We start from the raw sequence: 15,822 nt of genomic DNA, 5'->3' as shown, positions 1-15,822 counted from the left end.
TATTTTTACTTTAATGAAACAGACTTTGATTGGAGACATCTTATATGAACATTTTCATATTTTGGGGGATTTTAACATCTTGCACATGTACAGTCATTGAGTACAAACTGTACTAAAGCATTGAGAAGTGGCTCTGTAAACTTTATTGACAACAGTTCATGTATTTACCATCACTGTCAGCAAGTTAAAAAAAAAAAGCAGTTCTCAGTCAACACATGCATGTGATGCAAATGATTAACAAGATAATAAAAGGTCTCAAAACAGTTTCTCATCAGTGAGTGAGTGAGTCATATTTTCTAATTTTACTTTTAAAAATGTGCAAGAAGAAAGAAAAGAAAGACGTTCGCTCCTCCCAGTGCCACATGGCCGGTAGCAGCAGACCAGGAAAGCAGACGTGCCAACTTGCAGGCTGGGGGTCATTATGCTCAGTTCCGCTGTGCATTTAATACCCATAAAAATGCTGACTCCTGTTAAAGCCCCCCACCACCACCTTTCCTGCCTGTCTGTTAAAACCCCGAACAGCAGGAGCACGACTTCAAAAGACGAGCTAACTGCAAACACTCCTGACAATAAACCTGCAGCTCCACGTAGCTGAATTTCACGAGCTCATTTCCAAGTGCAGGTCTGACTTTTTTACGAGCTGTGTTGCATATTTGCTATAATGTCTAGCTTGTTATAATCATGCAAGCTTAGAAAGAAGAGTCAAAGTCCCATGAAAAAAAATCATTTATTACACACAGAAACATGAAACAATAAAACAAACGGGGTAAAATAATATAACGATGCACAGGTCTGCGCATACCCAGGAACTAGTTGAGTGCTTCTGTACACATCTCTTGCTGATTGGTGTAATTAAGAGCTTTTAGACACACTTGTGGTTGACAATGGTAAACTGGTTTGAAAAGCTACTGAATTTGGTTTAGCTGACCGAAATATAAACAGACCAAAAAAAAAGAACAAAACAGAGAAAAATAGGAAACTGCAGTGCTCGTTTGTCTCTGCTTCGGCTAACCGCCAGCTCAAAAGAAGAGTCCTCTCATCCTCCGGCCGATGCCCTGTCTGTCGTACAGCACGTTGAACTTGTTGATGAACTGGTTCATACTGTTGCAGGTCTTGGTGATGGTGCCTAAGTAGGCCATGAGGCCCACGTCATTGCATTGCTGCAGGGAGAGGGGGAAAAAAAGGCACAGAAGAAAGCAAGAAGAAAGAAAGTCTTAGAAAGCAGTCGCTTGGCAAAACAGCACAGAGGGAGACTGAGCTAAAAGCTGTGATCATAACATCTAAGTTTCTGTCTGAGGTGCAAACAAATCTTTCGCATCATCAGAACTTAAGAGTTAATCTTCTGGATAACAGTGAGAACATCTAACCCGAGTCACTAAATTGAACACTGAATGTGATTTTCTGTGTTTTGTGTCTGTGTCAATAAATTCCATGAAAAGACCAAAACCAACAATGACTTCATCCTACTAACAAATACTGTCTGTGTATCCAAAGCCTGATATGCTGTATCTTAGTCATCTGTGCCACAGGCCTCAACTATTCTTCAAACACTATCAAAGACGACCAATGACAATCTACATTACAACAAAAAAAACAAAACACGGGCATCATTTTGAGTCAGTCCCACGAACATCCATCATACTCACCATCACACAAAAATGATGTAATAATCTGAGGCTGAAAATGGTCCTCAACAAGTTCTGTTTGAGTAATGTTTGCCAAAAACGACAGTGCCCAGATGTTTACGAAAACAGAGTCTTTTGTAAAATATATATATATAGAAGCTCAGGTTTGTGCTTTGACAGAAACACTAGGGGCTAACACTAGGGTCAGCATAATTAAACTCACTGAAAGGATCATCGTTATCAATAATCACTGTACTTCCCTCCTCATGCCTGAGTATTGTTGGGATTCTGTCCAGTATTACTATGTGTAAAAACAACAATGAGTGTTAACAAAAGGATTTGCAATATTTTGAGGCAGGTTGAGTAAGTCAAAGTACTGACAGGTTGTCATAAGAGGCTGAGATCCCTCTTCCCCGCACACACATAAGAACTGTGAGTAGGACTTTTTTCACCCAGTCATAGTTCGCTAATATAATACACATGAGCTTTTGTCACATTATAAGTTCTAACAATGATTGAATTTAAGCCACCGTTACTGTTACCAAATAATGAAATCACAGGAGTAAGAGCGACAGTATCAACTACAAGGTTTTGTAAACTGAGCTCAGTTATGAAAGACAAGTTATGATTCTGGGTGTGGAGTCTAGCGAGTTACAATTAATAAATTATTACAGCCTTTTATTAATTGTACGTTTTATACGTTCCAATTGTTGATTTTTCTACAAATTGCTTTATTTACTGACTGATTTTCAAGAGATTTAAATCAGATTATGCATATATATATATATATATCTATATACATACATATACACACACACACACACACACACACACACACACACACACACACACACACACACATATATATATATATATACACACACACACACACACACAAATTGCAAATAAATAATCAAAGTAGAAATTAAGATATAGGTGTTGGACAATCCTTTACTTTTACAGTTCTCTCATGGTAGTAAAATGTGGGCTGTGTGACGAACATCCTAAAGGTTCTTAAAGATCACTCTAGCCTAAAGAAATGAACAGACCCTTGGGGATTATCCCGAGTCACTAAATTTCATCCTTGCACGAGGAGAACCAGATGTAGGTACTTAGAAGCTAGACGTGTCTCCTCACCACCAGCTTAAGTAGTTCTCAGTTATAACCTAAAAGGGAAAAACTCTGTAGGACTGAGAATCAGAGCCTTTAGATGGAGAACGGGTCCTGTACGTCCTGTGCAGAGGTGACTCAGGAGCTTAACAAGGTGGACTAACAATTTGTAGATTTTAGCCTTTTCATGGAAAATAAAACATGTTGTCTGTGAAGGTATGTAAAGCTTGCTTACATCATAGAAGTCAGTTTTGAATTTTGTGGTGCTGAGGACCGGCAGTCTGTGGCACAGGGCGTTCGCTTCTCGGAGGATCTCGTGGTTAAACGGCACCTCTCCTGCGGGACACGAAGACAGACAGGAGAGGGAGGAAAAAAACAGTTAAAGCTCCAAAACAGTGAGGTGAGTTAATGCTGTCAAGACGGTATCAAACAGGGGCTTGTAATTATGGAGCTGCTGTTCAGGGGTCTGCCTTAATGTAAAAGTGAGGACAGGAAGCATCTCACTGAAGAACAGCTGTTTTCCGGACTTATCTTCACATTCTTTGCTCTTGCGGCCTCATTAAAAAGCCCAATTATCCTCTCACCTGCTTCCACCGCTTTGACGTACTCTAGAATGATCTTCACCCGGCTGTGGAGCATCTTTATCGCACTGTGCTGGGCTATAAGGTGTTCGGCGACTGACAAGACACAGACAGAGGAGTGAAACATTTTCAGACAGAATTCATTTTTAATGAGAGTGTCTAGTGTTAGGCAGCTCACAGGACAGCCACAAAGTTCATTCAGTGAGGGAGAATTCAGCCTGAAGTCTGCACCTTCACCATCTTTTAAAGACTTTGGGCATTTGATTGTTTATTCCTCCTCATTATATGTGTGTGTATGCATGCTGTTTGTAACTAGGTGTTTATTTTACTGTTTTATTACTCTCTTATTCGCAAATAATTGCTTTTAAACAAGACATCTCTATAAATGATCTTGAAGGCAGCTATCACAACACATCTGTAATTCATTAATGACTAATGTGCAATGGATAAGAGAGCCTGTTACCTGCTTCAACAGCATGAGCCGGCATAGGAGTCATGCCTTCATCAGTTAGACATTAATTCCAGAGATATCTTTTCATTAACTTTAGCCTCTCTTACCTGTTGAGTTTTCTCCAGTGCCTGTGGCTGTCATTCGAGCAACGTGGTCAACGCCAATTCTCTCTGCCTCCTCTGTGGCCAGAGTGTACGTCAGCTCAGCAAACAACATGGTAGCCTAGATAGGAAAAAATAAAAAACACATCAGGTTGAACTGAAAGAATTCTCTCTGGCAAACTGGCTCACTGCTGCAGGAAATGATGTGTAGGTAACATGAAAAATAAAGAGTACCTCGCCGTTGATGATGTCAATCACAGATTCATAAACAGTAACAGGAAGCTGGAGGGGAAAGTGACACGTTGTTTAAAGCAGCTGTATCTAAATGCACCATTATGGTGTGTTCTCATTGTTGAAGTGACCATGCAGAGGGACTCACATCAGTGTGTTTGGTCATTGGGTTGAGTTTGAGGAAGAGGGGGCTCTCTATGATCTCACACACCTGGCAGAGAAGAGGGACAAAAACAGTAGGAAAATGTTTTAGAAGTAACTCAGGTGTTCACTTTTACTACCAACAACAAAATAAAACTGAGTATCACCTGCTTGTAATATTCAATTCAATTCAATTCAATTTTATTTGTATAGCGCCAAATCACAACAGAAGTTGTCTCAGGACACTTTCCATATAGAGCTGGTGCAGACCAAGCTCTTTTATCTACAAGGAAACCAACAATTCCCCCATGAGCAAGCAATATAATGATGGCACTGTGTGAACAGTTTTTTTTTAAGTCAACAGTATGTTCGAATTCAGTGAACACAATTTCCTTATTGGCTGAACATTGAATCATTAACAAAACGTGCCTGAATCCCTGCAACATTAACACCACTGCTCCATTATTTGCTTTTCAAAGAAAAAAGTTCTCGGTCAGGAACTTTTAAACTAGCCGTGCATGGATGCCAAAGAAATTAAGGGTGTTCATCTTACAGTACACATTGCATCTTTAACTTTTTCCTACCTGCTTGTGAATATGGATATCTGATTGGTCAGGAGGGCCGCCTGTGGTGTACCAGCCTAAGAACTCCATGTCTTTGAAGACCTGTTTGACTGAGAGACAAAAGGAAATATTACCAAGAAACTACAGCAAGCACCTGACTTTGCCGATGAACCACCTCTGATCATTTATCAATGACTGGATCTAATGTTGCTCTTCCCCGGTGGAGCGATGTGACACTGATGTTTCTTTAAAAGGATTTAGTGGGTGAGGACACATGTCATCCAAATCCTGAGTTGGACAACTACCATCACATGTTTTATTCATTACAGCAACCAGAGACACATTCGAGAACAGCTAATCTGTAAGAATATATTTCAGAAATTGATCTCTTAGATGTTGGTTTAGCCAGCAGCATTAATTAAGTCACTTCCTGAGACATAGGCAGGGCGCTGAAGGCAATTAACTTTTCTGTATTCTTACACCAACACAGCCCTCAGAGGGAATCACTGCTGCACTGCATTTCATGAAAAATTAGTCATAAAAGGAGAAGCATGAAAAGAACTGTAGTCTCTATCTGGCACACATACAAAACACTTACATTGCTCCTCCTTAGCGTAGTAGTACTCCTTGTCAATATGAACTCGGTCGTCTATGGTGTGAGACAGCAGCTCAAAGGAGTTCATCACTTCGATGTTTCTCCCCTCCTGCTTCCCGATCAGGGCTCCAATCACTGAGCAGGAGAGAAAAATACAATTACAACCTGTTTTGTTACATCCAGTTACAACTGTACATTACGTTACTGCTGTTGTGTTGTGCACAGTGTTGTCATCATACCCTGCATCGGTCGTCCTTCTTGTGAGCGAATGCGTATCCAGTGGTCAGATATGTTGAGGATAACCAGAGGGTGTAAGGCCACAGAGACGCTGCCGGTGACCCCTGAGGCCATAACACTGGGGCTGGCTGCAGTCACATGGAGAAACAAAAAACAGGGACGACTACAATAGTGCTGAGACACACAGTGGATTAACTGATCAGATGCATGAACCTTAATCAGCCTTTCTGTTTTAGATCATTCTACACGGAATAACTTTGGGTTTTGGTCTTTTGGTGGAACAAAATCTTTTAAACTTTTAAACACCAGTAGCATTTGCCAATATAGCAAGTGAGGATTCAGTGATGTGTGTTTGAAGCCAGTCCAATATAACAACAGGGCAAAAAACAAAAAATATGAAAACAAAATTATACCATACTACTATAAATAACATACAAATGTTGTGATCAAAGGTTTTTAACTCTCAAACATGCACACTGGACTGAAAAACCTAGTCTCACAACCACAAACATCTGATAACATGCCATGTTGGGTGGCCATTTCTTATTTCTTATTTCATTTCTTATAATACTAATGACACGATACCCTTCATCTGTAATATGTTGCTATATTTGACAGCTTGTCACTGACATACTACTGGGAAAATGTATCCCTAGAACAATTATCAGCATAATATTAGATGACGATATGAATTTCATTTCTTCATATTGAACGATAGACATGGGCCGATATGTCGGTACATCTCAGGGACAGCAGACGTCCACGACCATTCCTACTTGGAGACTGTGTTGTTATTACGGGTAGTTAGTGGGTTTTTTCTCAAACCTGCTTGTGCTCACCGGCTTGAGTCTACATGCCTGGTACAAACTCCAGTAACAGAGAAGAGGGTAAGACTGTCTCAACATTAACTGGTTGACAGCTTAACAGCAGAGCCATGTACGTTAACCCGCCTGTGTCAGCAAGCACGCTGCCGACCACTTTTAACACCACAAATTCGCCACTTCCGTCCACCATAACGCGAACGTACAACACATGCTACAATCTGCACACAGGCTCAGATTGATATCAGGCAGAAATAGTAAGATAAGAGAGAAATACTCACCTGCCCCATCCACTTCCATTCCTCCACCATTGCTGGTCGCCATCTTGTCCGGTAAATCGCGCAGGCGCACTGCTCTGTTAGCCTAGCGACCGTTGGGTGGCAGCAGAGCCGTCGAATAGAAAACTGGACCACGTGATCACGTGGTCACGAAACGCTCATTCTGAGTGACGTCACGCAGGCTACGTCCATGTCTTACACAGTGTATGGTTTTTACAGCGTATTTTCAGATCAGCTCCACCGCATATTAATGTCTTATATATGTCAGTTGCTTACAGAAGGCAAGACTGCTTTTAACCGAGACACGTCTTGTTGAGTATAATGCAGCATATTTGATTTAATCGGCTAATTGCCGCTAGGTACGACAGTCGATGGTCAGCTGTTTCTTGGGGATTGCTGGTGAGAGCGCAACCTGTGTGCGCCGGAATACTAGTCCGTGTCCGAGGTTTAAAGAGTTTTGTTTACGAAATGGATGAATTTAAAGGCTGTAATCTGGACTACTTTCCCGAAAACATTTTAATTGATGTTTTGTCGTATTTGAGCGTGCGGGAACTCGTCCGAGCCGGAAGGTAAGAGAAACGTAACTTTACTGACAGTATTTTACCAGTTATTCGTCTTGTGAAACAAAAGTCAGTGCCAGCTCTGCCTTTGTTATGACTCATGACATGTTATTAAGTGATCTGTTGTGTGTCATGATGTTTTTTAGGGTGTGTAAGAGATGGAAACGCCTTGTTAAAGACCAAAGACTGTGGAGACTTGTCGATCTGACTGCATGGAAAGGGGTAAGAATATTACTGGCAATATGGCTTTATCCTTTTATTCATTTGTCTTTTCATGCAGTGTAGTGTTCTGCCATCCACAATAAAAAAAAAAATCTATATAAACTCATGAAATGGCCGTACAACACATACAACTGCTAACACATGCAAAGCATACATGCCACAAATACTTGCTCCAATAGCAATAAGTTTACCACTTTCAGTCAGCGCTCAGCTCTCAACTCTGTCTTTGAAAACCAATTCAGTAATCCTGATGTAATCAGGAACTCAGTGTTAAACTTTGTCAGTCACATTAAATCAGTGATAAAGTTTACATGTTATCATCTTTCAAAAAAAAAAAAAACTTCCAGCAGGTCTCATTTCAGATCACCACACACACAAACACCATTCTCCAGGATTTTGAGACAAAGTAAGCAAGTGCATTAAAACTGAATCGATCTCGAATTGATCACCCATACACTGAAATAAGCAAAAAAAAAAAGAAAGAAAGAAAAGTAGCATTTAATTCACAGAGCTACAACAAACTTTTGTCCTGATTCTGACTGCTTATTAACCCAAATGAAAATCTGTTCTTTACCACCTTTGTGAAGCGCTTTGAATTGCCTATGTGCTCTAGAAATACACTTGCCATAAGCCTCTGTTGAAGTAAAAGCTATTACATTTGGGTTGATTGTGTACAGTTATTGACAGGAACTATCTCTCTTTTGCCTCCCATCCCCCATCCTCATCACATACGTCATGGCCTGTCTATTGCGTGTTAGGTGACATCCCGTATACTTTGGCTCCTGCTGCGTCAGTACCTGGGTTGTGGACTAAGGTGCCTTCGGTTGCGTGGTCTGCTGCTTTCTGCCCGAGGGGGCACCTTCCTCTCCGAGTCTTGGCTCAGAGCTTTGTCCACAAAGTGCCCTCGCCTGAGTAAGCTCTATCTCTTGCATGCTGACCTGAGAGGTCTGCCCAGTTGCCAGATCCTACCGCCATCTTTGCAGGTGCTGGAGCTGCGTGGCTGTGAGCTGCCTCGCGAATTTTTTAACCAGACTCCTACTTCACCTGCTTGTTCCCAGGAAAGAGCAGAAGCCACCTCCAGTGTTGGTGCTCAACAGCAAAGAAAGGATCAGAAAGGAAAGGGGCTTATACCATCAGGGACTGGTATTGAGAGGTTAGTCCTTAACAACGTGCCCTCTTTCACAGACCAGCATCTGCTCAGTCTGACATCATGGGAGAGGCTCAGTCGATTGGAGCTGCGCGACACCTTTCGTGTGACAGCTAATGGCCTCCGAAGCTGTGCGGCCAAGGATGGCATCTGTGGTGTGGAAGGGCTTTCCAGACTGAAGTTTCTGGAAATAGGCATTACTGGGCGGCAAGGTTACCAGTTGCAGATGGCCTCCCTCGGTCTTGGGGCAGGATGGCTCGGACTGGAGGAGCTTAGTCTGGGTGGTAAGGAGGTGGGGCCAGGTTTGCTCTGTGCCAGCCGTCTGAAGGACCTGAAGTGTTTGCGCCTGTGGGCCTGCACACTCAGCGAGATGCAGATAGTGCGGAGCTGCAGGATGCTCCGTGGACTCCGCCGGCTGGAGTTTTTGGACGTGATCTTCCAGCCTCGGCAGTGTCCACCAGTGGTGGAGGGGGAGGATGGTGGAGGAGAGCAGGACAACGAGGAAGCCGAAGGTGGCGATAACAGCAATGATGAAAACAAGACGATAGATATAAACGATCCCATTCCAAGTTTGCGTCGCTCACTGGCTGTCCTGCTGCCATCCTGCGCACTAGTTTTCACCAACTGCTCTGTTCAGATCAATACAGACTAAACGAGCTCTCTTCTGCTGCTGTGCTCAAGCGGCCGATCTGGGTAAAACTCTCTTTCACACAGGCATAAGTAATTTCATATAGCATTATAGATATAGTGAATGACGTGCTTTTTTGTCATTGTGTCATTCATAGAATTGTGCCCAGTCCACATGGGCTTACAAGATATCACATATTCAAAGTCAACTCCACAATGCCACATAAACATTTTCAAACACTACAAAGAGTAAAAAAATAAAGAAGAAAACAGGCAATACATTTTCATAACAGGTTATTGTGACCTTCGTATCAACAAAATGTAAAAATTGCTGACCGAACATCAACTGTATAATACTGGGGAAATCAGAAATTTAATTAAATAGTCCGTCTTATCCTTCTTCTAATTTTTCAAGCTTTTGAGACTGTTTTCCTCCTCAAATATTTTGAAATCTGCTAATGTCAATTGCCAGAGGAGGAAAACCAGTTCTCTACTGCACAACTAAAAATCTTCGGCTTCTAGATAAGTGAAATGTTCCATATGGTTTAGGGCCATTTTTTGTTTAATATGCATATATGTCTTTAATTTTGGTTTTGACAGGATATGTTCAAACCATTTTTCTTCAGTCTTGAAAAAAAAAAAAAAAAAGTAGTGTACTTTTAATTGAGCTATGTATTGTGACATCATACATTTATATGGAAAATCAAATCACACTGATGATGTCATTTTGTCAAAGGGCGATCTTGGTCTGTTTGGGAAAAATTATGATGGTAGACACATTATTACATCTCACAGTATGCATCACCATATTGGCCAACTCTACTGGTTTACCCTGTATCATGAAAGCAAACCAGTGGGCAGTCTGACTTGCAGACTGAAGGGAAAAGGCCCGGCACATGCAGACAAACAAGCTTTTAGCAGCCTTTTTAAACTCAGTGACAGTATATATAAAAACAACAACATGGACCTATCACTGCCAGACTGTAACATAAGCAGGTGCCAATACAGAGAACTGAAGCATACTGCTGGCACTGAGCCACCTGTTTCCTGTTCCTTCAACAATTTATACATTCAGAAAATATATCTGTCACAAGCAGGTGTTTGGGTGTCTTGTTGCAGAAGAACAGCATAACATATATTTAAACAAATCTTCATCATATCCCAATTGTCTGTTACTTTCCTGTTTTTTTCCTTTGTTTTTTAGAACTTATGAAATAAGAAATGGTAATTGTAAATGTCTGTTTATTGTATTATTGAGGAAAAAAGAAATAGGACCATGTCATTGACATGATATTGCATTTAAACCAACCATTATAATTTTAACAAAATGAATAGTTGTTTTGAATAAACCTATTTTGAACAAAAAAAAACTTTATCATTTCTCTGTGTTTTGTTAGTTAATTGCATTGTTCTCTACATAACATAAAGACCTTTATTTTGACTGAGAAGCTGACTTCCCATGAAACTCAGTGATGATCAGCAACCCTGCACATATTTTATTAAACCAGGTAACTCCCATTTACATCTCAAAATCTCTTTTTTGAGGAAGCCCTAGATAGCAGCATTACAGTGTTTCAAATAACATACATGTCAATATTGAAAGACACAAAACAAAACATACTCTATCAAACATCAGCTTGACTCATCCAAAATAAAAACACAGCATGTGACGCAGCATTTTTGACTTTAAGTTGAAAAAAACAGACAATTTGAAGATGTTACCTTGAGAAATAGTTCTGAGCATTTTTGTTTTCACTAGTTTTGACATTTCATTGAATAGACAATTAATTAATCGTGAACATAACTGACAGATATTTCATGATGATAACTGGTAGTTGAAGCCATAGACGTCACTAATTTAAACATAATTTCACATAAAGAAACATAAGGTTTTTGTGATTATAGTATTTAGTATAGTATATAGTAAATAGCCAGTCTTTAAAGACAGTTACTAACGTCACAGCTCTAAACATGTTTATTCAGTTTTGTTAAGGAAATGTACGTGACAATGGGCTTCAGTTAATGTCGCGAGGCTCGCAAAACAGTTAGGAGCCATGACAACAAACACCAAGGAGAGAGGATGGGAGGGCGGGTCGATGTGTGACTAGCATTGCTGTACACCAATCACACGCTTTGGCCTGCAACAATTCTGGCCAATGGGAGCTAGAGGTGTTGATAGAAGCCTTCTGTATCAGCCAATCGGGTTCATGAAAGGTATTTTAAACCGTTGGCAGCCGAGGAAGTTCAAAATAGTAAGACTGGACTCGTTAAAAAACATATTACAATTCCTCCCAACAATGCAGGTAAGTTTTGTTTTATAATGTTTGATAGAGAAATAAGACTGAGCGATAAATGAGTACAGCGAACGAATCATGAAAGCGCATATTATTTTGCCTAAATTGACAGATTTGGCAAACTAACGTTAGCTAACTTACCTTCGAGAGGGAACGTAGTATAACTCCACATTATCCCGTGTTGTATGATTTAGGGTTAGGGGTTAAACAGTTTAAAGGACAACGTTTTATGGTTACTAACGAAAAGTCAACTTGTACAGACCAGTGCAATCCAGTACAACAGAGCAGATCATAGACATTTTTTGAGATTTGGGGGTATTGAGTTAACGTTACCTCTATGTGTCATTAATTCAGTAGTCTTTTTGGAAGCTGTGAGTTAGTTTATGCCATTGTTGTAGACTGTATTAAAGAAAGGTGTTTCTTCCTCTATGTCGTCCACAGTGGGCAAAACCAGAAAAATAAATAGTAGTTACCTTGATGTTCTAGTAGTATGTGCGTAAACCACTAACAGTGCTTCATTATTGGCTTATTGACTCAACTTTCAGGTCATCCTCTCAAGCACAACGCAATTCAAAGCTAAAAATGAGTCTGGTAGACAAGAAAATACACAGCTCAAATGCACTTGAAGTTAATTTTAGCTGCACATTTGTTTCTTCACAGAATAAGGAAAATTTTGAGCTCCGCAGCATGGTGGCAGGCCACTCTCTCTCTCTCAGGAAAGCCTCCCTGGCAGACTTTGACATCGGCCGACCACTCGGAAAGGGCAAATTTGGTAATGTTTACCTTGCGAGGGTGAAGAAGCTGCAAGCCATTGTGGCGCTGAAGGTGTTGTTCAAGTCACAGATGGAAAAGGAGGGCGTGGAGCATCAGCTCAGGAGGGAGATTGAGATTCAGGCACATCTCAAGTGAGTGTCCTGAAAAACATTTCCATCATGTCAATATATTTGCCTTCCTGCACTCTGCAATATCCTGGTGGGAGTGCATGAACTGCAGCTTGTGTCATTTATGACAACTTCACATTGACTGCAATGGAGATGTTTTTTAGTTGCTCATTGTTTTTTTCCTGGCTTTATGTTTTTATGTTACATCTTATCAGGTGGATACAAGATTAATTCTTTAACTGTACTTCTATACACTTAACTTGCTCAAATAGGAATTTTGATCCAATGCTATGAACACACTGTCTTTAAATTTATTTGGCTTGATTTTGGAAATACAGTCTGAGGCTGTCTCAAAATATAATCTTTTTTTCTTGTCAGGCACCCCAACATCTTGCGCTTCTACCATTATTTTCATGATCAGAAAAGGGTATTCTTGGTGCTTGAGTACGCCCCACGTGGTGAAATGTACAAGGAGCTACAGAGATGTGGAAGATTTGATGACCAGCGCACTGCTACTGTAAGACTTGATCTTTTCTGTTATGCTATTGTACTTTTTTGTCGTTGAAACTAGTTTGTAAATCATTGAAGATGAATTTGCTAATCCTCACTATATTGTGTGTTTGAGCAGCAGTTCGACCACTGAAGATGGTTACATCTATGTTTGTTTTCAATTTTCTTGCATAGTTTGTATATTTTAAGGTTAAAATCCTGTTGTGATCTGATGCAACCTCTGAACATTTCCAGTACATGGAGGAGATCGCTGATGCACTGATGTATTGCCATGAGAAGAAAGTGATTCATCGTGACATCAAGCCAGAGAATCTGCTTCTTGGCTATCGCGGGGAGCTGAAAATTGCCGATTTTGGTTGGTCTGTCCATGCGCCTTCTCTTAGGTGAGGAACCACAGCACTGCTCAGGTTTCATAATGTCGACCACTGTATTCTGTCAGAGAGTGCTCGACGCTTCTGTATCATGACCATGAATCTGCTTTTTACTGCTTCTCTGCTTCCCGTGCTCACCTCTTTGTTTTCAACCTATCCAGACGTCGTACAATGTGCGGGACACTGGACTACCTCCCTCCAGAGATGATCGAGGGCCACACCCACAGCGAGAGGGTGGACCTGTGGTGCATCGGGGTCCTCTGTTACGAATGCTTGGTCGGCAACCCACCTTTTGAAACCGCCAGTCATACAGAAACCTACAAAAGAATTACAAAGGTTGGTGTTGGTGTCTCATATACCTGAATGAACAAATGTAAATATGCTATGTTTGAGAAAAAACATCAGGCAGAAACTAGTGTGTCTCTCTTTAATCTAATCTAATCCTTCTACACCATGTTTTTGCATCCGGGCTGCTCTACAAGTTTTAATCATGACGTATTTTTTTCAGCAATCAATTATTAAGGAATTGAAAGGTATTAAAATCTAAATGGCTCAAGCCAGACATCCAATCTATAGATGAATGGTATGATATTATTTACGATGTGTATGTTATGGAAAGAATCACTTTCTCAATGAGGCTCCAGCAATCTAAATTCAATGACATATGGAAGCAATGGAGAATGTACATTTCCTTAAATGGCCTTCTTTTGTTTAAGTTTCTTTTCTATATCAAAATGCATTTGATTGGTAATTAATTTGCTGTAATATTGTGCGAGAAAACACCCCATGTTCATATTGTGTTACTTTATAAAATGCTTTGTAAAAGGAAAAACAATAACTTAAAAAAAAAGAAAGGTATTAAAATCCAGAGAGATTTTGTTGTGCATCCCTAATGACTCGATGTCATAGTTTCTACTGTACTGGGCATTCTTCAGGTTTAATGAATAAGTACTATCTTCTTGTTTGCAGGTGGATTTGAAGTTCCCCAAAATTGTCTCAGATGGTGCACGGGACCTGATCTCCAAGCTGCTCCGTCACAACCCCATCGATCGTCTCTCACTACAGAATGTCATTGACCACCCATGGGTGCGGTCCAACTCCCGCCGAATCCTACCCCCCATCTGCCCGTCCAAGAAATCCTGAGCCCATCTGGCCTGTCTGCTGGTAGCTTCCACTGAGGGGTGCTTTATCTGTCCTTCACAACAGACTATGGACCAGCATGTTTTGGTTTCACTGCCTGGGGCTTCAAACTGCCATTATTCTGGCATATTTTCATGACTTTCTGTGGCTCTACTTCATACTGTCCTCACAGCATTTATAGCCTTGGCTATGCTGCCACCTGGTGGAGATCACAATACACCATCAAAAGCAGTCAAAGTGACCTGTATCACTAGACCAGCTACTATACCAAAACAAAGAACATTAGACAATCGGCATCAGCTGCAAAAGAAAAAAACATGATCAGGGTTACTCAAAGTGTTTTGTGTTTATATTGTCTTTTTGTCTGAGACTTTTTAAAATGTTTGCAACTCTATATCTTACGGTTTTGACATCAAAATATCATTGTCGAATAGCTCATGACACTGGTTGAGGGCTTGGGTGGAATGTGTTTTATTTTCCCCAAGACAAATTTCTAATAAATGTTAGTGTTAGTGGACATTTAAAAAAAATTAAAAGTTGAACTTTAACATACACTTTAGCCAAATGCATTTAAACTCAGTTTTTCATCATATTTGATATTTAATCCCTGTAAACATTCTTTGTCTTCAGTCAGTTAGGATCACTAATTTATTTTAAGAATATGAAGTGTAAGAATATTAGAATGAATTACTTCAGCATTTATTCCTTTGATCGCATTCCCAGTGGGTAAGAATACACACACTTAGCATTTGGTAGCATTGCCTTTAAATTGTTTAACTTAGGCCAAATGTGTGTGTTCTTCCTTGCCGAGTGGCTTTTCATGTTATGTTGATATAGGACTTGTTTTACTGTGGTTATACATACTTTTGTATCTGTTTCCTCTAGCATCTTCACAAGGTCCTTTGCTGTTGTTCTGAGATTGATTTGCACTTTTCCAGCCACACTGTCAACTAACTTTCCTAAACTGTAGTTTGTTAACATTAAATCTGTGGAGTGGTTAAAAAATGAGTTTCAATGACTTAAACCTAAGTGTATGTAAACTTAGGGCTTCAGCTGTAATTAATGATTGTAAAGGTTGTGGCCTTCTTGCAAACCTGAACAGTGTATCACGAGATTAGGTCCTAATAACTTTGGAAAGTGTTATCAAATACACTCGGCAGTTTATTAGGAATAAACAAACTAATACAACAGCACCCTGCATTAAATCCTACTGAACATTTTTCTAAAAGATATATTGTTCAGGGCTGCTACATTAGATTTAACCAGGTGTAACCAACAAAACAGGAAACTGGGTGCACACACTGAAGTAAAGCATATTTCATTTGTATAGGTGAAC

At 40.3% G+C, this 15,822-nt stretch overlaps 3 protein-coding genes across 5 annotated transcripts; 2 read left to right on the top strand and 1 right to left on the bottom strand.

Annotated features, from left to right (window-relative positions):
• Positions 1-708: 708 nt before the first annotated feature.
• cops6 (COP9 signalosome subunit 6) lies at positions 709-6,814 on the bottom strand. The gene is made up of 10 exons (XM_070962505.1): positions 6,738-6,814; positions 5,638-5,763; positions 5,402-5,533; positions 4,825-4,913; positions 4,248-4,310; positions 4,103-4,150; positions 3,875-3,989; positions 3,320-3,412; positions 2,971-3,071; positions 709-1,160 (listed from the first exon to the last, which is right to left on the bottom strand). The coding sequence occupies exons 1-10, from the start codon at positions 6,778-6,780 to the stop codon at positions 1,020-1,022; spliced, it is 951 nt and encodes a 316-aa protein (XP_070818606.1). The 5' UTR covers positions 6,781-6,814; the 3' UTR covers positions 709-1,019.
• Positions 6,815-6,894: 80 nt separating this feature from the next.
• LOC139331240 (F-box/LRR-repeat protein 7-like) lies at positions 6,895-10,646 on the top strand. The gene is made up of 3 exons (XM_070962636.1): positions 6,895-7,303; positions 7,441-7,516; positions 8,275-10,646. The coding sequence occupies exons 1-3, from the start codon at positions 7,203-7,205 to the stop codon at positions 9,313-9,315; spliced, it is 1,218 nt and encodes a 405-aa protein (XP_070818737.1). The 5' UTR covers positions 6,895-7,202; the 3' UTR covers positions 9,316-10,646.
• Positions 10,647-12,247: 1,601 nt separating this feature from the next.
• LOC139331105 (aurora kinase B-like) lies at positions 12,248-14,616 on the top strand. 3 transcript variants are annotated; one of them, XM_070962430.1, is made up of 5 exons: positions 12,248-12,489; positions 12,844-12,982; positions 13,210-13,358; positions 13,508-13,682; positions 14,316-14,616. In XM_070962430.1, the coding sequence occupies exons 1-5, from the start codon at positions 12,272-12,274 to the stop codon at positions 14,487-14,489; spliced, it is 855 nt and encodes a 284-aa protein (XP_070818531.1). In that variant the 5' UTR covers positions 12,248-12,271; the 3' UTR covers positions 14,490-14,616. The 3 variants fall into 3 exon arrangements, with proteins under 3 accessions (XP_070818531.1, XP_070818530.1, XP_070818529.1); XM_070962429.1 differs by having other exon boundaries at positions 12,844-12,988; positions 13,207-13,358; XM_070962428.1 differs by having other exon boundaries at positions 12,844-13,012.
• The last annotated feature ends 1,206 nt before the right edge of the window (positions 14,617-15,822 follow it).

Source organism: Chaetodon trifascialis, chromosome 5 (genome assembly GCF_039877785.1).
Source record: "Chaetodon trifascialis isolate fChaTrf1 chromosome 5, fChaTrf1.hap1, whole genome shotgun sequence".
NCBI lineage: Eukaryota > Metazoa > Chordata > Actinopteri > Chaetodontiformes > Chaetodontidae > Chaetodon > Chaetodon trifascialis.
Note: the sequence above shows the minus strand (reverse complement) of the source record. Positions and strands in the feature narration are given on the sequence as shown.